The sequence below is a fragment of the Sceloporus undulatus genome, chromosome 6 (assembly GCF_019175285.1).
Source record: "Sceloporus undulatus isolate JIND9_A2432 ecotype Alabama chromosome 6, SceUnd_v1.1, whole genome shotgun sequence".
In the NCBI taxonomy this organism is placed as follows: domain Eukaryota; kingdom Metazoa; phylum Chordata; class Lepidosauria; order Squamata; family Phrynosomatidae; genus Sceloporus; species Sceloporus undulatus.
In genome coordinates, this window is record NC_056527.1 from 128,444,575 (window position 1) to 128,470,415 (window position 25,841).

The 25,841-nt window shown below is 40.1% G+C and overlaps 1 protein-coding gene across 1 annotated transcript; it reads left to right on the top strand.

The window, feature by feature from the left end:
* Positions 1 to 3,596: 3,596 nt before the first annotated feature.
* ATP6V1B2 (ATPase H+ transporting V1 subunit B2) lies at positions 3,597 to 25,560 on the top strand. The gene is made up of 14 exons (XM_042474305.1): positions 3,597 to 3,758; positions 13,460 to 13,515; positions 13,713 to 13,811; positions 14,363 to 14,456; positions 14,568 to 14,645; positions 15,422 to 15,561; positions 16,976 to 17,077; positions 17,808 to 17,905; positions 18,797 to 18,920; positions 20,233 to 20,383; positions 21,340 to 21,422; positions 22,551 to 22,655; positions 22,921 to 23,050; positions 23,728 to 25,560. Exons 1-14 carry the CDS (start codon positions 3,623 to 3,625, stop codon positions 23,868 to 23,870), a joined length of 1,539 nt encoding a protein of 512 aa, XP_042330239.1. The 5' UTR covers positions 3,597 to 3,622; the 3' UTR covers positions 23,871 to 25,560.
* Positions 25,561 to 25,841: the final 281 nt, after the last annotated feature.

Below are 25,841 nucleotides of genomic sequence, written 5' to 3' on the forward strand. Positions count from 1 at the left end.
GACACCAACAGTTATTTCTTTTTCAATCCTTTATTCAAAATCCCTGGGAGACAACTGGCCATATATTACTCCAAAGTGATTGCAATCTTATGAAAAGAGCGAAGGAGACCAAACCAATCTACGGCTTGGATGCTGCTATCTAACACATGTCACAGAGAGAGAGAGAGAGAGAGAATTTTTAATGCACCAAACAGCATTTCAGACCCAGTTTATTCCAAATCCTAGGAGGATATAGTTAAACACTGAAAATATGTACGGCACCAGCTAACATTAGAGAAACATTAAAGCAAAACATTTCACTGGCTCTCATGTGTATTATTATTCCTTCTTCTGCTCTTCTGTTTAATACATATCAGAGAGACTCATCTCATAAAGTCTTTGCAATTCTTCCAGGATCATACTTGAAGACAATTACAAATTGTATAGTTTTTTGTGGGTTTTTTGGGCTATGTGGCCATGTTCTTGAAGAATCTATTCCTGATGTTACTCCAGCATCTGTGGTTGGCATCTTCTCTGTTTCTCTGAAGATGCCAGCCACAGATGCTGGCGAAACATCAGGAATAAACTCTTCTAGAACATGGTCACATAGCCCAAAAAACCCACAAAAACTATGGATGCCGGCCATGAAAGCCTTTGACTTCACATTACAAATGCTATGTTTTGGAGCTCTTTAAAAGAATTCTGATGAAGTCCTGGAGAATTTCTAGGGAAGACAGAAGTAATTGTAGCCAATGTGCACAAATATGGTAATGGTCCTTAGCACACTAAAGGGGAAAATGCACATCCCTCACATCAAATAACTTGAGAAATACCGTTCTAAGCAATTACTTAATAGTTTGCATCTTTCTGATTATTTGGAAGCACAGAGAGAATAACCCTGCATCATGATCTCACTGAAATCAATGGGGTTACTGGTGGGGAAAGAGCAAGCTTCAGATTGTAACCCCCACACATTCCTTTCTATTTCTTGTCTTTTCTATTTCCATCTCTCACTCACTCCTTGGCTATAAAAACAAAGACCTCAAACTCAAGTTGTTGCTGCACCAGTTTTCAACTTGCTGCCCAACGCTAAAAAATATTGAGCCTACTTACCATTGCTGAACGCATCGCAGCCTACTTGTTTCCCTGGCACTGTGTTTGCAAAGAGTCCTTCCTGGCACATTTATTATAGCCCTTTTATCTGGAGAGGATATGAGGATCCCTTCCCCAGAAAGATGTAATTGAAAGCTCAAATATGCTCCATTCAGCCCTGCAGCTCTGTTTGCGTCAAAGGGAGGGAAGTGGGATGTGGACAAGGAAGGGATGCAGAGGTTATTTGCAGCTCTGAGGCACCTGAGAGCTACCATAATCTTTTTTAAAAATCAGGATTTAATGTATCTTTCAGGCGCTTGGGCTGCAGTTCTCAAAATGGCCCAATAGACGCTGTGAGGTTCACTGGATGACGTTGATGCAGTCCTTATTTCTTAGTCTAACCTACCTTGCAGGGATGTTGTGAAATTAAAGTGGAAAAAGTCATGTATATGCAAGGCCTGACATTGAAATACAGTGACCCTGTTCACAAAGCCAAAGCCTTCACAACTCCAACAAAAGCCTGGCTGAAGACTGATGGTGTTGTATGTGGAGCACCCAAATTGAAGAGGCATCTCTCAACATCATGAGAAGTCTTCTCCTCCAAAGGCCTCAGATTCCCCTGAGTAGTGGTGGCCTGTGGTGCCAATAACAGTGTAGTAAGGAATCCACTTGGCTTTTACACCAGACTATAAAGAAGCACCATCCAATGGTTCACTCTGGTTTCAGAACCTTGGATAGTTACTCTAAACGGAGGTTTGGTGCTAATACCTGAGATGAGTTCGCCACCTTCATTGACATGGGAGCTGCCAGCCATCACTGCTCATGATCTATGATCTATGACCTATCTATCTATGACAGTCTTTAAGGCTGAAGGGCAGGGTATAAATACCATAAATAATAATAATAAGCTAGCTAAAGGATCCATGGCATGGACTGCTCCCCAAGTGACATTTGCCTTTAGGAACTCCAGGCCCTTCTCCAATGGAAATTCCTCCAGCTGCGACATCTGAGGCTACATAGAGATTTGTCCTATTGTTTGGAAAGTAAAAAGGTTCAATCGCACCACATGAGAAACCACTCCAGCGCATGCGTTCAATATGGAAAATAACTGACATCATTGCTTGCCTTGTCTGGATATTTAACATGCACAAGATGGACGTTGTGTGTTAGCCATCAATGTTAGTATATGTAACTGTAGTTGTAACAGTGTCTGAGTATATGTATCTATGCTTCAGAAAATGAAAAGAAATCATACTGAAGTACCGTTGATAGTAAGGGAATGGCTTAGGTTGAGTAACTATGAAGAACACTAATTCTTTTTAAATTGATGAGAAGACCAGGCATGGTATAGTGATCTAAATGTTGGACTAGGCCTCCAGGAAAACATTCAGCCATGGAAAGCCTCTAGATGGTCTTGGGCAAGTCACACTCTCTCAGCACTTTAGAAGAAAGCAATAGCAAACCTCTTGCTAAGAAAAACCTGGAATAGATTAACCATAAGAGTTAGTTTGAAGGCACACAGCAACAAGTTTGCTGTTGTTGTTTTAAAAATAGGCTTTGGTAAGAATGTTATCATAATTGGATTTCACATATTGATTTTGTATATATTCACTGTATTGTTTTTAAGTTGTTGTTCGCCACCTTGAGTCCCTATATTGGGAGAAAGGCTGGATATAAGAAAATAATAATAATAATACTAATAATCTTTATTATTATTATTATTATTATTATTATATTATTATATTCTTTTTAACACACCTCTTTTCTATGTTTTTAATTGTATTTTTTTAATATTGTGAAGCCACTCTGAGTTCCAGTTCTGGGAAAAGAGTGGGATACAAATAGATAAATATAATATATATTAATATTATAATAATAATATAGTTTCTTTATTATATTTATTTGTATCCCACTCATAATAATAAATGTATATTATTATTATAGATTTACTATTATTATGTTTATTTGTATCCCACTCTTTTCCCATAATAATATATCTATATTATTATAATATTATTATGATGATAGAATGATTATTATATTCATTTGTATCCTATTCTTTTCTCAGAACTGGGTCTCAGGGTGGCTTTACAATATTAAAAAAAATAATACCACAGAAAACATAGAAAAGAGGTGCATATAACAACAACAACAACAACAACAATAAATCTATATTATTATAGATTTATTATTCTTATTATTATGTTTATTTGTATCCCACTCTTTTCTCAGAACTGGCTCTCAGAGTGGCTTCACAGTAAAAAAAAATTAAATAATAATAATAATAAACACAACGTTTGTTTATAATAATAAACATCCTGCTCTCCCTCGCCCTTTGCCCCCCCCGCGTTTGCTTTTGGTCTCGCCCATCAGCACTCTGGCCAGCTCCTTCTTCCTTGGCCCCTTCTGGCACTTCCGGGTCCGTCCATTTCGCGTAAAGGGGGGAGCAGAGAGAAAGAACCAGAGTGAGAGAGGCTAGAGAGAAGGGGCGTGGCCACGGCGGCTTATATGTGCGCCTGCGCAGTAGCTCCGGAGCCCAGACGGTGACAAGATGGCGGCGCTGCGGGCCATTCGAGGGATGGTGAACGGGGCTGTGACCGAGCTGAGCGGCGGAGGAGGCGGCGGAGGGGCGCCCAGGGAGCAGGCGGCCGCCGTCACCCGGGACTACCTCTCCCAGCCTCGCCTCAGTGAGTATCCAGGGCTGGGGGCCAGCTCTGGGTGGGTGCCATAAAAATAGGGTAATGTGGATAGTCCTGCTGTTTCGCTTTGGCTGCCTCCTGGGGCATTCTGGGATTTGTAGTTTAATACAAAAGCCATTGAGAATACGCAGCCAGAGAGAGCTCTTAGGCCCTTCACTGAACTACAAGCCTCAGAATGCGATGGGAGGCAGCCAGGGCAGTCAAAGTGGAATTACTACGCTCTTATAGTGCTGCTATTCCACTTTGACTGCTTTGGCTGCCTCTTATTGCATTCTGGGATTTGTAGTTTCAATGAGGTTCTCTGGCTGAGCATTCTCAGTCTCCTTCCCTGAACTGCAAATCCCAGAATGCCACAGGAGGCAGCCAGGGCGGTCAAAGTGGAATAATAGCAGCACTAATCCACATTACCCTACTACACTCTTATAATAGTGCTGCTATATTCCACTTTGGTTGCCCTGCCTGCCTCCTATTGCATTCTGGGGTTTGTAGTTTCAGTGAGGGACCTAAGAGCTCTCTCTGGCCGAGGATCCTCAATGCTCCTCTTTAAAGTGCAAATCCCAGAATGCCACAGGAGGCAGGCAGGGCAGTCAAAGTGGAATAGCAGCACTTTTATAAGAGGGCAGTGCAGTGATCTAATTGGAGGCACACAGGTTTCTTCGGAGGGGTTTTGCCATTGCCATCCTCTGAGGCTGAGGGAGTGTGACTCAGTGGGGTTTTAGAGTGGCGTTGTGGTTTTGAGTGTCGGACTATGACCCTGGAGACCAGGGGTTGATTCCCGCTAGGCCATGTAAACCCATTGGGTGACCTTGGGCAAGTTGCACTCTCTCAGCCTCAGGGAAAGGCAATGACAAATCTCCTTTGAATAAATCTGGGCCAAAAAAAACCAAAACCCCATGATAGAGTTGCCAAGAGATGGAATTGATTTGAAGGGGTACTTCAGAGTAAACATGTGTTGTATTGACCTGTCATGAATAGGGCAGACTGTACTGTCTGCTGCATTTGCTCTGCTTTGGGGCACAGTAGAGCAAGGGTTCCATTAGTTGAAAGGTTGGAGGGGTGGCTTAGAAATGAGAAGGATTGCATTGAAGTACCACCATCTGCAGTTAGTTCTAGGTATGTTTTGAGGTGACTATGAAGGGAGATGACTGTCGATGGGCTTGTAATGATTCAGTAAACTTCACTGTGTGATCCTAATACGTTCATGTTTAGGTAGGACTGGTGAACTAAGTGGCACCTGTGCCACGAGTGTCTTTAAATGCAGGCTGGGTGACCATACCGTCATCAATGCACCAGATCTCATTTGATGTTAGGAACTACAGTACTTGGTTTGAGAGGCCATTTGGGAATACCAGGGATCTCCAGGCAGGGCTAGGAAAGAATCCTGTTTGAAACTCTGGTTAAAATTGATAATATTGGACCAAATGGCCCAGTGGCCTGACTCTGTTTAAAGCAACTTTCTATGTGCTTATCTGACAAAATGGGCTATAGCCCACAAAATCTTATGCCACCATAAATATAAAAGATAGTACCTTGTTCTTGCTGCGGCAGACTAATGTGGTTACAGTACATCTTTGGAGCCTGAATTTGGTCATTCTCACTTTAAAGAGATTAGGTCCCTTCCCTTAATACTGCTTCCAGTTACTATTAGGCCTTGTTTTTAAGGGACAGGATGAAACGTCACAGTGCCGGCTCTTTTGCTTAGCCAGCTTTTTTGACGGTGGTAATCGGTGCCATTGGTGCATGAAAGAAACCACTGGCAAGCTTTCATTTCCATCCTGCCAAGAGACAGATGGTGGATGCTGCTCTTATATTCTTTCTCTGTGGTCTAAAAATAATAGGAGCGCTTCTTATTTTTTTTAGAGGCTCGAACAATGCCGATGGAGGCTGTCTATAAAAAGGACAACGAGAGCACTCGGTTTTGAAACACTCTGTGGATTGACTAATCTGCTTGAGCTAAATCTCAAGGTCATGTGGTGCACTGCAGAGCAATGTGTAGAAGGAGATGGAAGCAAGATGGCTCTTGTGTTTTGTCATGTGAAGTTCCAGCACCCATGTGTGAAATTCTTTTGGGACGGATGATGTTAAATTTTGACATGCGAGAATAGCTGCTGGGTCTCATTCCAGTTCTTTTGGTTGGTAGCTTAATCTGCTGCTTCAAAAAAAAAAAACCATTGGAGATTTTAATAATGTCACTTTAAATTTGTTTTCTAGGTGGCATAAGACCATTCTTATGGTAATGAATGTTGTCCCCGGTATTTCTAGGTGTTAATGAAAAATGAAAGAAGTGTCAAGCAAAGGCTTGAAGGTTGGAATGATCTCCAGAGAGGGAGCAGAAAGCACACACATCACAATTTGTTTAAAATCAGTAGGTCAGATTTGTTTAAAATCAGTAGATCATAAATGATCAAAATGCTATTATGCAAGATTAAACCGCATGACTCTTGAAAACCCCAGACAATTTGAACCACTAAACCTGGAGTTTAGTGTCTTGGTAGTAAGCTCCATTGGTTTCAGTGGAACATTCTTCCAAGCTAATATACATAAAATTGGACTCTATTTTATAGTTCTAGTTAATTTTGATGTAGGCTGTTAAATACAGTTATCTTAGAAAGCATGAGATTGGCAATAGCAAACTAGATTTTAAAATAAATACAACCAATTTCTGCAAATGTCTTGAGCACATCTTCATGGAGATGATATAACCTCAACTATTTTAATGTTACAATCTCTCCTTCCCTCTCTTTCTACTTCCCTTTCTTTCTTCCATGGTAAAAGCTTGGGTGTTTAGAACTGGGGACATTTTCATCTGTGTTCATGCTGTTTTGCTTTTAATGTTATTATAGGATATATATTCAGTGACAGTGATCCAAGAGAGATTGAGACTAAGTGGTACTGAATGTGGGCCCCATTTTGGATAAATGCTGCCATCCAATAGGGCTTAATTTTAGATTACCACAGTCTTGATTTTAGATGTGGCAAATGATTTTCAGATCCCTTCCTCGCCTCAACTATGGAGCTTCCTTAGAGATGTTTAGTATGCTGATCCTGTTACTGTAAATTAAGTGGAAGAAGGGTGTGACAGCATGGTAACACATTGGACTTCTACTGTTGTGAAATTCTCAAAGAGGGGAAACCCTGTCTTGCAGTGGTAAAGATTGGTTGCATGGGCCGCTAGTGATACATGAAGTCAAGCAGTAATGCTCATAGCTAAGATCTTACATGTTTGAACAACTTTTACTGGAACGATTTCCCTCCATGAAGACATATTCATATTCAAGTATGAGGGTAAAATATGATTAGGTTCAAGCACTTCAGTCCTTTAGATCCAGTTCTTAGGTAGTCTCATTTCCCCGTATCTTGCCCACTTAACTCTTTTCTTCTCTTGAAAAGAATGTTGTTATTTAGTGCAAGAAATGCAGTAGCCACAGTGTCTAGGAAGTCAGTCAAGTGAAGCCTGCTGGATGTCCAGATCACTCTGAGTTCTGCTTCTTTATGGATGCCTCAAGAGCCATACTGCTTATATTAGGCGCTGCGTTGGTTCCTGTGCAAGGAGAAGGGTGGGGTATGAATTAAATAAATAAATTTAAATAAATAGATCTTCTCAGCAGTTGCATGACTCACCCCGATATTTGCACATATTTGGGCCAGAATTTATGCTAGCGCCACCCACATCAATGCATTAGCATCCTGCTGCTACCCAGGAAAGGTTTTCTCTATCCATAGTGGAGGAGAGGTAGATGAGCAGGGAATGGCCCCTCTGGAGGAGGATTTGGAATGGACAATGGACGGGAGACAGCCAGGGGGACATTCTGCCTCCATCAGAACTGAGGTTCGACCTGAGAATTAGGAAGAAAGTCCTGGTGGTGAGAGCTGTTTGAGAGTGGAATATGCTGCCTTGGAGTTTGGTAGAGTCTCATCCTTTGGAAGTTTTTAAATGGAAGCTGGGTGGCCATCTGTTGAGAGTGCTTTGTTTGTATGTTCCTAACTTCTGTATAGCAGGGGGTTGGACTGGATGACCCTTGTGGTCTCTTCCAACTTTCTGATTCTGTCCCAGTTGATAGGCCTAGAAAAGTTGGGAGAGCCACAACAAGTAGCCTGGCATAGGGTAGTGGAGGCTCTCTGCCCAAGGTGATGGGTCACAGAGCAATTATCCCTCCAGGTGTTGGACTGCTGCTTCCATCAGCCTGATTTTGCATTGCCTATGGTGAGAAAGTATCGACATTATGTAGGTGTTGTATACAAGTTATATAGGAAGCCCTATAGATGTTGTTGGACTGCATGTTCCCCATCCCTGTTCTAACCTCCAGCAGCATTCTACCAGAATATACAATGGGTCCTTGGTATGTGTTGGGGTTTGGTTCCAGGACCATCTGCAGTCCAACACCTGGAGGATACCAAAACCCACACATGCATAAGTATTTTTACATACAGTGGCATAGTAAAATGGTGTTCCTTACATAAAATGGCAAAATCAAGATCTGCTTTTGGAATTTATTGATTGATTATTTTCAAGCCATGGATGGTTGAATCTTTGGATAAGAAATCCTTGGATATGGAGGCCGACTGTATGTGGTTTTGGGAGGAGGAGGAGGAATGGGAGAGACACTTGAATATCTATCTCCTGTAAGTCATGTGAGTCTGGGCCTTCTGAGTCCACCTCCTTTTTGTCTTTCACTAGCAGAAAGTCCTAGTTAAATAGTATTTGAGGCAGGCATGGAGCCAGCTGACTTTAGCTGTTCGTGAGATAGCTAGCTTGCTGATAATATTGAAACAAGGGAATTGGATTGTCTGGAGAACAACAGGAAGCAGCCCTTTTGCCTGAGGAACTGGGGGATGCTGACAAAACTGTCACGAGTTAAGAGTTCCACACACTCATGCCTATGGAGTTAACCAGACTGAGAGAAAAAAGCACTAGCCGTACAATATTTTAATCCAAGTTGGAGGATTTAACTTCATGTACTGAATAGATTGTGCTTGGGGGCAGGGCAGAGAACTCACAGCTGTAACTATTGATTTAATTTTGCTTTTCTACAGGTAGATTGTGAGGACAGTGGTTTTGTAAATCACCGTCTTTTAAGATAACATTATTTATATCACAACCTATTTGAACTTAAATTTGTTGTTAACTTTAAAAAAAACATGCAAATCAGGTAAATTAAAACAAGGCAGATTTCCCCAAATTGGCCTTGAGACATTTTTACAACAAGGCTGTGTTGGACTTTGGTAAGAGTCCAGCAGGAACGTTTTGCAATTGTGTACTTTTGCTAGCAGGAGGATGTCTTGACATACCGTCCTCTGAACAAAGCAAGGAGACCCAATTTTGTGGTTGATTATTTTGTTTGATCTTCAGCTGTGAAAAACTGGATCTCAATTAATTTGTACATATAAAATGCTATAATGAAGATATGTGTGTCTGTCTGACAAAACTGGAGGCCCATGGCACTGAAACCTACACACCTGAAACTTGGTGTGCATACCAGAGGGAACTAGGGTTTTTTATGTGCGTTTTCAGATGCATTGATTAGGTTTTGTTTTTAATATGCTGGGGTATTTGAAGGCTGCAGTCGTGTCTTGAGTTGTAACTTGCCTAATCAATGCATAGCTTTGCAGCTGATAACAGCTTGAAGTTGTCTGAGAGGCAGATTTGTAAGAATGCCCCTCTCTCCTGCTATGAATCAACCACTTAACCCATAGGCAACATGGGCAAGGCATACCTTTCTCTCAAGAAGCTCTAGGAGTACATCACGAAAGCAGGCATACTAGAGCTTTCTGTGCCATTGGTTTCACTCAGGTGGTGCAGGTACAATGTTTCTGTATCCAACAGTTGTGTAAGTTAGCTTGAGGATATGCTACTCAGAGCTGTTAAAACCCGTTCAGATTTATGAGTTTTTTTAGTTAGCGTTACATAAAACAATAAAAATGATTGAAAACTAACATACAGTTAAAAACAGATCTAAGAGGTCTGTATTGGCAAAATAGTCTTTCTGTTTACCTGCAGGAAAGCTTGAATTATGCAGCAACAAACTTGGTTACTACATATTTATAGTGTAAATATCTAAGTGTTGCCAGTAACACAGATATCATGAACTTAGTCACTTGGGGTAAAGAAAAGGTGGCTATTTTTACACACACACGCCCCAAGCTGAAGACTGTAGTTTGTGTTGCACAAGCACAGTGTTTAAAACTTTATAAAGTACTGTATTCATTTTAGTCCATGTATTAAAAGTGTGTTGAGGGAGAAGGAATATGAATTTTGGTTTGGATTCCACATCACTTACGAGAGCTAAGCAAAAAAACAAACAAACAAAAAAACTAGCCTAGGTTGTGTTTATTATTTATTAATTTATTTGGAGTATTTTATTTAACAACTTGTCAATCACACCGGGTTACCAGGGATTGCACAAGCAGGCAAGTGGATATGCTGGCTTCCTCTGTAGGATACTGCAGATATCAGGCCAAATGGGAAAGTCATATTGTTCTGTTTCCATCTTTTAGGTGTTAAAACTTGTCAAAGGCTAGTAATTTCCATTTCTACCAACCTCTTAGCAGGCTAGTCAGTAAACCTGCAGACTCGCCACTTAGGGTTCATGTGCAAAGGATAACATTTCATGCATTCGGTGGAAATGGTTTGTTGTTTAGAAAGGTCCATGTCACAGGAAATCACACATTTTAAAGGACCAAGAAGAATCTTCTAAATGTTTGCTGTAGTATACTGGTATCCTAACATAGCAGTGTTTTTAGATGTTAAAAAAATTAACTGTCAGGCAGGTTGAGAGTCTGTCAGTTGCATATTTAGTTGGAAGTAAGTCTCATCAGGTGTGTCAGTCACTTTACAACGTAATTTTGGGCATATTCGCTTGGATGTAAGTCGCATTGAGTTTAATGGCACTTACCCTTGGGCAAGTGCGTGCAGAAGATTGCAGTCCTAGTGTTACTAGTCAGTGGAGTAATCTGGTCTGCTCATCCTTTCCCTGTGTTCCAGGGACAGCTGATTAATGATTACTGCACTGCCTTGTGAGCCTGAGAAAGCCGTCTGGTTCACAAAAGTGCTTCTCTTTTCACAGGCCATGTGAGTTTAAATTGAAACATTTGACACTCTTGAAGCATTCAATATTTCCTTTTGGTGGAGGACAATGATAAAATGACACTTACCGCTTGCTGCTGCATCCTTGTTCCACCCCACATCTTGCTTGTTACACTACAATTGAAAAAGACTAAAAGCAGCCGTTTAAATCTGATTCAAAGATCAACGCCTTTTAAAAATAAGATAAGTTGCCTCCAGAATAGTGAGCAGCAAAGAGGTCCCTTGAATTTCCTCAGGCAAGGTGTTGAGATGCGAAGACTCAGAAGGAAAAATATATCTCTGTGGGCCTAATCTCCCCTGGGAAAATTGGGTTATAGAGTATTCTCTTTTAGAATGAAGAATAACAGGTTTAAGACTAGGATTCATATATTTACTCCTCCTGAGTTGTTCCTAAAAGCTATGTTGCAGGTAAATGGTTATACATATTGTCTCCCATCATTGCAATTCCTGGTTTCTTTATATGGTGTTTTTTTTTATGGGAATGAGTGCTTTATGTCTCCTTGGCACTGTGGATGACTAGAGGAGACAAAATAATTTCCTTTGTTTTTCTAATATTCTAATATTTCTCCTGTTTTATGGCTGTTTTGTTTGTCAGCTTCTCATAAGGTATTAGCCCAAAAAACCCCACCCAAAACCCAGAGTTCATGTAGTTTAGGATTTCTTACAATTCGGGAATGTGTAGCTGCTGCGTTTATTTAAAAAACACAAACTTTTTTAAAAAGTAATTTCAATTTCTAATTTTCTAAAGAAAAAGGTTTTAAATATATTAAACATGACAAGTCAAGTTATATATAATACATTTTATGTTCTTAAGGTAACAAACTGGCATTCACTCTCTCTGTATGCATGTACCTTCAACATATGGCAACCCCATGAATTTAATAGGGATTTCTTAGGCCAAAAATGTAAAACAACAGGGATAAGAAAGGCCCCCGTGAGCAAGTTGGGGATAAATCATACTAGCTCATACATTCAAATGGTCTAATCTGACACTCCATATACACACACACATATACACATATTGGATGATCTGGGTTTCTCAACCCCTGTACTATCAAGGGTTTGTGAGAAACAGAGAAGAGAGCTAGCATTCATCTGTTGAGTATAAGCAACAGAAGCACACTTTGTCAGGATCACAGAGCCAGGCAAAGAATGGTGAGTTTGCTCACTAGCCTTCTCAGTAGCCTTTTATCTCTTTCAAGCAAGAACTTAATTAACGTTTGGTTTATTTAGACATGCAGATTATTGCCACCAGGCAAATTAGAATGCCAACACGTCTCCCAAATGTGTACTGTGTGTTTGATACAGCAATTAACCCAGTAGTCTTGCACAGTTCTATTCATGTTTTTGTTAACTGCATAGAAGCACCAACCATGTTGGTCACTTTCCAGCCTCCAGGCACTTGAGATGGTGCAGATAACTTGAGCCAGTGTAGTCAGGATTGTATTTCCTGGTTATTAGTGAAGGAAATTCAAGCCTGCACAGTTAAATGAGTCATTGCACTCCTTTGGGGTGACTAGCAGTTGCAATCTTGAGTTCTTTGTGCCACAGTTTGTGACCCATAGCTGTCAAGTCAGTGTGATTTCTTCTGCCTTCACAAAAGGCAGTGTAATATAAACAAGGCCTACTGTAAGTTTCCCATCCGGGGCTTCATTGTTCATTGGGAGGATTTTCTGAAATGAAGTAAAAAATCAGTATGGTGACATATCATCCATTGCCTTGTACTTTAAATTGTCAAGATGCCCACTTATTCAGTATTTTGTGGATTGTAGCCCACTTCATCAGATGTGAACCCTTATTATTACTGTAACTAGATAAATTCTGTGATGTAACTCAGGGATTAATGAACCTGCTTTCTCCCCCCCCCCCTTAGTATTTTTTTCAAACTGTTATTGAAAGTATAATATAACTTTACAAAATTCAAAAGAAGAAAATATATTTTGCAACCTGACAGCAATCCTTAGCAAAACATGTAATGCACACACATAGTGGGTCTGCTGTATAGGTGGGCTAGCCATCCATGGATTCGAGCATCTGGGGATCACTCGGCCCTGTTGTCATCAATGGCGATGCTTGCATGTGGCTGCACTAATGTGGCAATTCACGTCATTGTCCATTGACTACAGTGGAACCTGAGTATGGATGTTTCTTCTCAACTGCAAGGGGGCTTCTAGAAGCAAATCCCTGTGGATGGAAAGGGTGCATTGTATATATAAACACAGTTGTTTTTCCAGCCTTTTTCTCCAGGCTTGACAGTAACTGTCATCAACTTGTACAGCAGTTTGATAGGAAATTATTTGCACTATATTGGTGCAATTGTGAAATGAGGAAACGCTCTAGATTCCTTTAGCTGTGTTGCAACTGTTGACATTGTTAGACAAGTGGCATTCCTTTTACAGAACACATATTCCAACTTGCGTCTTTCCCTCAAAGCTTCACCCTCAAGCATAGCATGATAGATCTCACTGGGGAGCTTACTGAAAAGACTTTGATTTGGCTGCACATACAGAGTTTCAAAACCATTATCTGATCACTTCTTTCAATATGTATGTTGAGTCAAAAATGTACTGAGTTGTCTAAATATATTTTTTTGTTGTTTTTTCAGCATATAAAACGGTATCTGGAGTCAATGGTCCACTAGTAATCTTGGATCAAGTGAAGGTAAATCTAGGCCTTAATGGATCTTTGAACAGAACCTTGTATCTTGTTTTATCACTCTGCATCTGACAGATGTGGACTTTACTTACATCCATTGACATAGAATCCTGTATAATGTCTGCATAAAGTTGTGGATGGCATCTTTTTAAACACTAACTTAATATTTATTTATTTAACTTATCCTTGTCTTTTATCCTTAGTTTCCTAGGTATGCAGAGATCGTGCATTTGACGCTACCAGATGGAACAAAGAGAAGCGGGCAGGTGCTAGAAGTCAGTGGATCCAAAGCTGTAGTTCAGGTAAATGTTGATGCATTGTGTTTGAGATGCAGGCATTTCCTGTGACTTTTAGTTCCATAAAAGCAGAATTTGGTATTAGAAGTATTTCCCCGACTTTCCTGAATTATACAGAGCTGCCACCATATCTTGGCAGCATTTGCAGCAGCATTGGGAAACATGGCTATGACTCCTGGATTTTGGTGGTAATAGCACCAATGTGGACTTGGAGGAAGCAAAAGTGGTAGTCAAATGCATATGAGAAGTTGCATAACCCTGCTTTATTGTTTTGTTTTACCTCATTATTGGTATTTTCCTTGACAGCTTCTGACTTGTTTGGTTTTTGCATTCAAATCTGGTTAAACTCAGAATTTTCTTAAATCCCAGAAGTAACCTCTTTAGACTGCTCAAACATAATCTTAACATGCAGGTGTTCTGTGTTAAACTCTCTTTGGTTTATTTTTCTGTCCATGAGCTAATCAACCTGTATAGCTGCTAGATTAAAAATAATAATCAGACACTAGATTGAATAAAAGTTTGAACTATTAAAATATGTACTTTTCTTCTTATTTGAGGTTTTTGAGGGAACTTCAGGAATAGATGCTAAGAGAACATCTTGTGAATTTACTGGGGATATCCTCCGAACCCCAGTATCTGAAGATATGCTTGGTGAGTATAAGACTTTGAGAGTTTATATGGAAAAATAATTTTTGCATTAAAGTTGTCAGTTTCTCTCACACAACAATAATTGTTGACTTAGCTTCTCGTTTTTGCCTGCAGGGCGTGTGTTTAATGGGTCAGGAAAACCTATCGACAGAGGCCCTATGGTCTTGGCTGAAGACTACCTTGATATCATGGGTATGTGTACAACCTTGTTAATAAAGGATTTGCATGTTAGTGTTCAAAAGATGAACTTTGTAGTTCATTGTGTGAAAGCTGCTGGTCATAATAAAATGGAAGTCCAGTGAATATATACTGTACAGATGTAGAGGTTAACTAAGTGGTTGCCTTTACGATCTCCTTTTAGAAATAGAGGAAATAGGGTGGTCATGAAAATACCTTCCTTATCCCAAAAAACTGTCAACGTGATATTTTCTGCTGACCAGTCTTGAATTTCTTTGGCTGTGGAGAATTATAAACCCAATTAATTTCCAGGGTGTCTCTGGTTACTAGTCTAGTATCTCAGCGATTGCTTTAGCTGAGATTTGCCAATCTGTCAAAATCAGGTCATGAAAACTCTCGACAGTTTCAGGAGCTGACACTGTTGAAGACCTCCCAGACCTTGCTACATCTTTAGTCTCAAAATCTCAACACTTAAAGTTGGCACACCACTTCTCCACAGTTGAGACCTAGTACTGTCTGAAGACTGATTTTTTTTCCCAAAGCATATCCATCTTACTTTGACAGTAGGTTGTCTTTTACTCCAAAGATTATGTCAGATAAAAACGGACATCAAAACTGTTAAGTTTGTTTAGTATTGGGAGAATTTGCTACTGGCATGTAAGTGTCTGAATTTCAGAATAAATCACTAAAATGATGGGCTTAATATTATTTACTGAAAAACTAATCCAGTTTCTATAAAACAATGCAGATTAAAAATGATCGATTTCTCCCCCCCTTTCAAAATTAAATAGGTCAACCAATCAATCCCCAGTGTCGAATCTACCCAGAAGAGATGATCCAAACTGGCATTTCTGCTATAGATGGTATGAACAGTATTGCCAGAGGACAGAAAATTCCTATTTTCTCTGCTGCTGGGTTGCCCCATAATGAGGTAGGTGCTTTAACGACACTTCATGCTGAAAGCACTGGGTAAGCAAACAACACTGGTGGATTATTTTTTGCCAGGTGTACTGAAAACAGTGTTCAGTGCAGTCATGTTGGCCACATGACCACCAGAACATCCTTGGACAATGCTGGCTCTTCAGCTTGGTAACAAGAGAGGAGCACTGCCCCCTACAGTCGGTTACAACAAGACTTTCATGTCAAGGGACTACCTTTACCTTTACCTTTTTACTTAAAACCTGCAGAGTGCATGCGTAGAGTTCTCATAACTTGTGCATGAAGGAAACCTTACTTCTGTAACGAAAAATGTGATGTCTACTAGTGGGAGTAGAAAACTTCAATGAGTCTGTGGGCCAGTCTTTTGCCCCTTAGATCCTGTGGGTGGCCTCAGATGTCCAAAACCAAGAAAAAAGTGACCAGAAATATAGGACTATTTTGATAGTAAAATGTACAAGATAGGTTGTCCTGCCACCTATTTAAAAGATTATTCACGGCTCTGCAGGCTTCCTTTTTTTTTTTTTGTGGGGGGGGGGGGGGGGGGATTGTCCAGGAAAGCTAGAAAGTAGCATTTTGGGTCTGCATGTTAGAATCATAGCATATGATTCTATGCTATTCTGCTATGCTATGGGGCAAAAAAAAAGAAAGATGTTGGGGGGAACAAGAGCATTGTAGGGTGACCCCTTCCTCAAGATGTTATGGGGGTCAAGGCAGCCCCCTAGCCTTCCATAATTGTCATCCCTACTTTAAAAGGAAATTACACCTTCCAGTGCCTTTTGTGGGTACACTCAAGTACTGTGCCACAACATTGTTCCTTCTAACATGTTTTCATGCTCCTGCAGAACATCTAGAGGATCAAAGTTTGGAAACCACTGATTTAGAGTCTGATTATAGCTGTTTGAGTGGCTTAAAGAACAAAGATTAGATGAAATTTGTAAGAATATAATAAAAATGCTAAATAGTTTAATAAAATACAGTTTTAAAACAATTGGAAAAAAATGAGAGTAAATGTCATGTACAGGATTACTTTAGTTCAGGAATTCAAGCTTCTGTAGTGAACCAGAAAACTTTATCCAGAAGTCAAAGATGCTTCCAGCAGACATATGTTGCCAGGACTGAGAAACCAACATTAACACAGTATAATTAAAGCATATAGTAATTCATATTTTGAATGGGTCTATTCTTCCATAAAATCAAACATTTCCCATTCAGTAAGTGTGTAATTGACCAGCCTGTATAAACTCCCCACCCCATCTATATCAGTAGATCATAGCTGAAGCAAAAGTACCATTTATCTTTAAACTCGTATGAAAGAAAGCAAATCTCTGAAATCATCTCCTTCCTCCCTTACTCCTGAAAATAGAAGTATTGTACACTGAATATTTTTCAACATTTTTTTCTTTCAGATAGCAGCTCAGATTTGTCGCCAGGCAGGGTTGGTGAAGAAATCTAAAGATGTGATGGACTATAGTGAAGAGAACTTTGCTATTGTGTTTGCTGCTATGGGGGTAAGTAGTTAAGTGCGTATAAAATGGTTATGCCAGGTCATTGTGTATAACAATATGTACTAGACAACTGATAGGTGCATTTACAACACGGATGGGCAACTGTGTGGGAACCAGGAGCACATTTTCTCCAAATCATCCCCCTTGGGCTTCAATCTGTCCAGCAAGCCCAAATACCTGTGTTTTCCCCTGCATACCTTCTCAAAACAATGAGAGGAAGTGGTGTGTCTCTTGTCATTTTGAGAGTGACTACAGAAGAAAATATGAGTTGCTTGTGGGGAAAATGTAGGGATATTTTTGCATGTTTTTGTTCATTTTGATGGCTTTCTGAGAGATATGAAAGCAAAAGTTGCCTTTGAATCACATAATGTTTTTCTAATGAAGGGTGGGGGGTTTTGGTCAGCTGGTGGGACTTCGGTCTGAGTTATACAGATAGTTTTGTATTCAGCAGAATGGCTGAAAACAGGGGCGCATGGTGTGTTTGTCCCTCTAGTGTTCCTTCCTAGATTAAGACAGGCTTAATTAGACTTGCTCAACTGTGTGTAAGAGCTTGACTAATATACACTTTAAAACCTGGCACAAAAACTCCACAATAAATAGAGTTTAGCAGCAGACAAAATTGATGGTGCCTTGTGGTTTTTACATTGGCTGCTTCTTTAGAAATAATTTTCTGCTTCTTGGGGCTGAAATAATTAGTGACTTTGTAGCTGACTTCATCTCTGCAATGCTGTAGGTGAACATGGAAACAGCTCGGTTCTTCAAATCTGACTTTGAGGAAAATGGGTCCATGGACAATGTATGTCTGTTCCTGAATTTGGCCAATGATCCAACGTAAGTACATAATATCTGGTATTCTTCACAGCTGGAAAAAATGTAGGGAAGTGAGAAGCTTTACTCTGCTTCTTCCAAAGGTTGTTGGTGTTACTTCTTGAGGAAAGAAGAAATAGGAAGTATCTATCTGGTGATTTCTTGCTTTAAAAAAAAACTTGCTGTGTCAGAGATGTCTGAGTCATTTAAAGAGACAAAATGGAAGGAGGCTGTCACTTAAACTGAGGCCCAAAACACATGAGTTATAGACTTGCCATGCAAAATAATGCTTGGAAAGAAAATCTGTAGAAAAAAGGAGCCTGCCTATTAGTATACAGACAGTGCTATTCCTCATTGGAAAATATATAGGAGACAGGTTGCATGCCTCTTCATCAGCAGTTAATAGATGGAAATATGAATGGCTGAAGAAGTTATTTTCACGTTTTAGTAATACTCATCCCTGCTTTACAGTTTTGAGAGCTTCTATTAATTTAGCTGTAGTCTAAAATTGCTTGTGCTGCTGAATTATACATATGTTTTAGCTTTCTAATTGATGATAACCTCAGAGGACCTCACTTGCAATGGACCAAACTGTACATTATCTGATCATTCTCTGAGTGGTGGGGAGCCAAAAAGTGCCTTCCATCCCTCTACACATGGCAGCACTTGCCTACCTCTGGCATCAACATAACATTGAATTTGAGTTTATGCATTAAAATCCAACATGTGTAAACCAAGATTGGTTTGTTCCTAGTGTTTTTTGACCATGCTATCCAGAAGCAGAGTTTTACATGTTTTGGCACATTGAATGCATTTTTAGCTGCCTTTCAAGTCTTCTCAAACAGTCCTTTTTTTGTGTGTTCAGTGTTGATCTCTGTTTTATGACATTAATTGGACCACATTGTTCTTTTTCAGCATTGAGCGCATAATCACACCTCGTCTTGCTCTGACCACAGCAGAATTCTTGGCTTATCAATGTGAGAAGCACGTATTGGTCATTTTGACAGATATGAGCTCCTATGCAGAAGCTCTGAGAGAGGTATTGTTCAACAGATCAGTTTCTGCCTTGCATGCAAATAGATTACAAAATCACGGAGAACTAAGAATTTTGAAAGAGTGATCTAAACTTGGATGATTCAGTGCCATACCCCTCTATAAACTAATTCAAATAAACTAAATTAAATCTGGTTATAAAAGATACTGAGTTATTAGATATCTGAAGGAAGATTTGGGAATAATCTCTGCCTTGAATGAACTCATCCTTCAGGGCTAAGACAAATTGTAGGTTGCATGCATATACTGCCCCCTCTACCAGGGTAAAACGTTTATGCAAATATGGATGCTAATGACATTGTAATTTTATTACTACTTGTGCAAGACATGTTCATAACTATGAAAGGTGTACACTTCTCATCTGTGGTAAATTATAGCAGAAGAGAATGTTCTGGGATCTTTCTGACAAAGATGCAGTTTCTTGTCAATGTGATTCTCACTTCTAGAGTGTTGGTTCTGTATAATATACAATATTTTAAAGATTCAGATGCTGTTTTGCTTGTACAGTCATATTCCAGTTGATGGATTTCGTGCTTTACATTGATCTGAAAAATAGTCATAGAAGAACTGAAATAAAATGAAACTGGTATCCTGAATTCTTGCAAGATGTTTGCTTAGATAACTGTAGGAATCTGCTGCTTATGTTTCTTAGGGACTAACACTTACTTCAGAATGTTCCAACATATGCATTACATTGTCTCCTTTTATTGCTATTTTAAGACATTCATACACATATCCTCTTTCACCTTGACATACATATTACCAATGCAAACTGAGCAGGAGATTGCACTGGTCATACAGGCTGCAGACCTGGATTTCTGAATTTAAGATGGGAGAAATGGTTCCTCTTTCAAGGTCTTTTCCTCCTCCTCCCTGTTTCCCATACTAGTTCTAGTTACGTGCAGCATGTTCAGGAAGGTTTTGTCTACACATCCTTACACTCAGCATTACAAATTTTGCTTGTTCAACTACAGCTATGTTGTAAACTACTATAGTACCAGCAACATACATTGTGCTTTCATTACATAAACAAAACATTGGTTCCTGCCCCTAGAAGCTAACAATATCAGTCTTGATCAACCTGTGCAAGACATATTCATAACTATGAAAGTTGCACACTTCATATCTGTAGTAAATTAGAGAGAATAGGTTTAACATTTTGCAGGTCTTTGCTCAGCAGAAACCTGCTTCAAAAAGGGTGTCCTGTGTTACAGAGAACTTAAGGAATGAATATTCATGCTGCCTGTGGGGTAATCCCAACATTTGCTAAGATCTTTCTTTGTCTTAATTCCCCAAAGGTCTCTGCAGCCAGGGAAGAAGTGCCGGGCCGACGTGGCTTTCCTGGTTACATGTACACAGATTTGGCCACTATCTATGAACGTGCTGGGCGAGTAGAAGGTCGAAATGGGTCCATTACCCAGATTCCTATTCTTACTATGCCCAATGATGGTAAGGCCTCTTCTAACATGGTTTACATCTAAGCACATTTCCAGATTCAGAATTTCTCCCATCATTTGTATGTGGCTGACATGTCCATCACTGGCAGGCTGCACATTGTTCTGTTACGACGCATTTGAAGAGTACTGTGCTTACTGTGGACAGATAAAAAGACACAGAGATGGGTCCTAGAACAAATAAATTGTGCTAGAAGCCAAGATAACTGAAGCTGCCATGCTTTCGTCACATCATGAGAAGACATGACTCAGTAGAAACAGTGATAATACTTGGAAGGTGGGAGGAAGTCGGAAAAGAGGAAGACTTACCAATGGACAGACTTAATCAAGGAGTCTGAGTGCTTGATGTGTGTCAGATATGTCTCATTCAAAGGGTTACCATGAGTCAAAGTTGACTTGAAAGCAGTTAACAACAATAAACCTGGATTATATGGATGAAGGCAGTCTTCAAAAGGAGTCATCTAAACTGTTTAGGGATTTAAGGGTTACAACAGCATTTTTAATTGGACTCGGAAAACAAGTAAGCAGTGCTATAAAAATCGGTTACCTCTTGTGACTCCCCTGCTAGCATCCAGGTGGCCATATTTTACATTAGATGGCATTTCAGATGCCTTGCACATGCAGCAAGCCAGGATAGGAAAATCTCCACCATCTTAAGGTTGCTTCTCCTCTCATGTTTCCCTTCCCACAAGAGAGAACCTTCCAAATATGTCTCCTTAGTCAGAATTTACCTATACACAATTCTCCAGAGCAGCCACAAGGATTCCTGCTTTCAAAGATGCCCACCTCCAGTTTCCTACAAGTACAGTGGCTATTCTCTGTGCTGCCTTGATAAAAGCCCTTTCCCCTTTTCTTTCCCTCCAGTTTTTTCAGACTATCTGTCCCTCACAATAGAATGAGTCATTACCTTGTGTAGTAATCTGAAAGCATCAATATAATTTCTTTTTGCAGACATTACTCACCCTATCCCTGACTTGACGGGGTACATTACTGAAGGCCAGATCTATGTAGACAGACAGCTGCACAATAGGCAGGTAAGTATGCTAGATTCTGATCAGATTCTTTGTAGATTTGGGAGTGAAACAGATGGTCAAAAAGAGCTGGCTTCCCGGCAGACTGAGGGCACGAAATTCAGACAGGAAGCTGTGCAGCCAATCTCATGCGCAGTAGATCCTCAGCATTTCAGTGGTGCAGCATTTACACATGTTGCACCAAAGAAATGCTGAAAAAGCATAGCGGCAAAGACACCCTTTTCCTGGTGCAAAAAGGAGCAACTTCCTTTTTGCACTAGAAAAGGCAAGGTTGAGTGTGTGTCATGCGGTTGCCACGGCCCCAACCTGGCAAGCAAAAGAACAGCGGTAAGCCGCTCCTTACCTACCGTCTATTTCACCCCCAAATTTCATTTTCTTATAATCATGCTTTGCAGGAATTATGGTTATATGCTGTACTTTACAGGAAGACTTGACTGTTCTACTAGAGATTGTACAGATGCCAAGTAATGCTGGATATCTCAGCTATTAAGGGTAGTTCGCAGAACTTGATCACAAGGGGCAGAATGGTTAAGATGTGTCTAAGATGAATGCGTGTACATTGCACATGGTTAGGAATTGTGTGAGTTGTAGCGCAACAACATTGCAAGACTACATTCCCCAGCTGTGTCATAAATTGTTTTAGTTTGCTCAGCATGGGATAATTGCTTTCTTAACACAATCAGAAAAATCTATGGAGGTGCAACACTGGGGAAAGACTTATGGTGCTACCAGTAAACATTCAAAGGACAAATTTCTTTAGAAGGAAATAATTAACTTCAGAGTTGTAGTACTTTAAGAAGAATGAGAATATTACTGTAATAACCAGGAAAGCACAAGGGAGAAATCAATCAAACAAATGCCCTGGGACAGTGGCTTGGATACAGATATATTATGCTTAGACCTGCAGAAATCAGTGAGATGTAAGTGATTTGTGACTAAATTGCCATTTTGATTTCAATTGATCTATTCAAAACCTGCTTTATTCTGGATGCAGCTTTCTGTTGCTTTCATCTTGTTTCTTAAATGCAGGTTCAATTGGATTGCAAGTTCACTGCTTGTAACAGCAAACTATTTCACTTCCAGCTCTTGATTTTCAAGGGTGTCATTGTGAAAACATGTTTTTTCTTCCAGATTTACCCGCCTATCAATGTCCTTCCCTCTTTGTCTCGATTGATGAAATCTGCTATTGGAGAGGGGATGACAAGAAAGGATCATGCTGAGGTTTCAAACCAGCTGGTAGGTGTGATTATCTTTCATGTGCATATCTCATGTTAAAGAATGAGAGGAGGAAATTAGGGAGAATATTGTGTGCAACTTACAGTGAAATACCAATTAGTTTGCCTTAGGAGTCCTAATTTTAAATCAGGTCTTAGCCTGTATGGCTTGAACCATTTTATCTTGGCTTCATGTCCCAGGTTCCAGACTGAAACTTTATGTCATAATACATTTGCTCATTTTTAAGGTTCCATAAGACTATTTATTGCTTTTAATTTTTTTCTAGTATGCCTGCTATGCCATTGGGAAGGATGTTCAAGCTATGAAAGCTGTTGTAGGAGAGGAAGCACTTACTTCAGATGATCTTCTCTATCTTGAATTCCTGCAGAAATTTGAAAGGAACTTTATTGCTCAGGGTAGGTGTTTGATATTTCTGATGTCTGGAGAAAGTCACAGTTAAAGAAAGATGACATAATTATTATTGTTGATATGATTATTATTAAGAATAAGAATAATTATTATTGTATCCTCACCTCTTTCTCAGTTTTGGACTCAAGGTAGCTTACAACAGTTAAAACGTAGTTAAACATATGCAAGGGGATCTTGTAGCACCTTCTTGCATACTGGTATTCCATGTCTCTGAATAGTTAAAATTCACAGCCTACAAAAGTTAAAGAGCAATTGAACTACCATAAAATTAAAATTAATTAACAACATCATTTAAAAAAAAACACACACAACAAATACAACTCCAGCACATAATACATGGTCTGTTTGCCCTGACAAATCAATTCTCAAAGGCCTGCCAGAATGGAGAAAAATGATTTTACTTGCTTGTGGAAAGATATTAAGGAGGCTGCCAGTATTGCCTTTCTGGGAAAGAGATTTCCAAAGGTTGGGAGCAGCCACTGAGAAGGCCCTCTGCCATCTTCCCACCAAATGTATCTGTGCTTGCCTCCCCAGAAGATCTGAGGTTTGGATAGGAGAATATAGTCTTTCAAATAACCTGGATCTGAACAATTAAAAGTGTCATTCTTACCCAAGCACTTGGTCTGTATTTATATGTGACTATGCCACTGGTTCTTCTTTTCAGGGCCCTATGAAAACCGCACTGTTTACGAGACCTTGGACATTGGCTGGCAGCTGCTGCGTATCTTCCCCAAGGAGATGCTGAAGAGAATCCCTCAGAGCACGCTGGCAGAGTTCTACCCTCGAGACTCCACTGCAAAGCACTAGTCACACCTTGAGCTCCACAAAACGCTGGGTTTTCTTCCCTTGTGTTGGTGTTTACTTGTCATCCCTGTAATTAAACCAAGAATAAGTGACATATTTGTGCCAGTGTTCCTGATGTTTTAAGCTGATAACAGAGTTTAAAATATGCTCTTTCTCAAGCACCTGGATCTTGAGTGGTTTACAGTTTTATACATGGGGGAAATGGTCTGCCTTCACAATCCTAAATTTGATTACTGGATAAAATAATTCTTTAATTAGTCTGGGAAGAAGAAAATATTTGAGACTGCATTTGTGTTCATTGGTCTATGAAACAAATAATAGCCATGGGAGGGGTGATGTGAAGGAAGACCTCTGTTTATCTTGGCCATCCTGGTCCATTCAAATTTGTCACTCCTGGGCTGTTGCTTAGGACAGAATATATTTAATGCAGGCTTGTTGACAGGAAGAAGTATGCACAGCAGAGCAGAATAATTGTAGTGGCAGGTCAGACTGCTAGATCCCCCACTCCCCCAGCTTCAATAATGGCTGAGAAATTTTACAACAAAGACCTTGCAATGTTTGCACACCTTGGTGCTTGCTGAATGACAGGTACATGATTCCTACCTCTTTTGTGAATTTGGTCGGAGGGCCACTGCTGACTGGCTGGTCTTAACTGGCCAATTTCACACTTGGCATCCACACACCAGTGCAGGTGTGGACATAAATGTGAAACAGTAGCAGAATAGGGACCTCACTCCCACTGTTTCCACTTTGGAAAGCAGAATCGTTGGGACTGAAAAACTATGCTGGTAGGAGGGCAGTGCTGGTAGCTACTGAATTATTTGAACAGTGTTAGTCTGCATAATAACCAGTCTGAGGGCAGACCAATGCTGAATGGGTCAATGTTTGAGCAAAGTTGGGTAGCACCTAATTGTAATATAATCTGTTCCCTTAAGAGGTACACTAGTGGGGCCCTGCAATTTGTTCATCTTGGCAGGCTTGGACTGAATGAGACAGAAAAAAAAGTGAAGGCAAACTGAATATGTGAAGGGATATTTTAAATTCTGTTATTAAGCAGCCCTTTGGGTAACACTGGGTTTTGAACCACGTCTGTTCTTGGGTTTGTTTTCAAACAACCTTCCAAATGACAAGTTGGCTAGCCATATTAAACTGGATGAGAAGAGGGGGGAAAATAGAGTGGTATTTTGGCATGTGTGTCATTGGCAGCCGAATGCTTATATGGAATGAACTTCAGTGGAATTCAAAGCCCAGGGGCCAACAGGATCTGTGTGTCTTTGCCTTGATTTTGCTTTCCAGGCTATTCCTTGGGGTCAATCCCAGCATTCCAGCTTCAGCGACCCAGCTTGCAAACTGTTGGCAGCATCCAGGATCACAACTGGGAGCTGCTCAGAGAAGTTTTTGAGGACTCAGGCTGCATTGGTTCCAGCACCTCCCGTCTCGTAGCCCTCCAACGCTGTCTCCTATGCAGATCTTCTTTGTATTGTTTTGCTCGATGTGCTCTGTATCTTGGGTTCAGTAGCCTTTTGTTTACTCTAGCGCATTCCATCAAAGTTGTGTCAATTCTATATTTTTCTCTGGACAGAGGAGGGGGGAATCATGGGGATGGGGAGATAGCATGAAAATATTTTAATGTAGGAAACTGTGATACCTGAATTAAATTAAACATGACAAATAAATGTTAAACAAAGAGGGACTCTGCTCTTTTCTGGGAATTGGTTGTTTCTTTTCTCTGGGGATTCCACCACAAAGTGTGTGCTGCTAGACTTTTGTGTGCTGCTTCTGCAGAGGACCTTTGTTGCTCTTGTTCAGCAGATATATCCTGTTCACCAAATCAGTTATATGAAGGGTATGGGTAAATTCATGTCCTCCTTTCCATCTGAGCCTATTTGGATCAGCTGATGTTTTGGATAATAAGGATGATTCTGCTTCCATGTTGCGACAAAAGTGTGGTTGGTGGGGCAGAGGATGTCTCGG

Excerpts from the sequence above, each read along its gene's own strand:
- ATP6V1B2 (XM_042474305.1), top strand. The coding sequence starts at position 3,623 with ATGGCGGCGCTGCGGGCCATTCGAGGGATGGTGAACGGGGCTGTGACC. Across the intron at positions 3,759-13,459 it reads CCTCTCCCAGCCTCGCCTCA|CATATAAAACGGTATCTGGA; the intron begins GTGAGTATCCAG and ends TTGTTTTTTCAG. Across the intron at positions 14,646-15,421 it reads AGACTACCTTGATATCATGG|GTCAACCAATCAATCCCCAG; the intron begins GTATGTGTACAA and ends AAAATTAAATAG.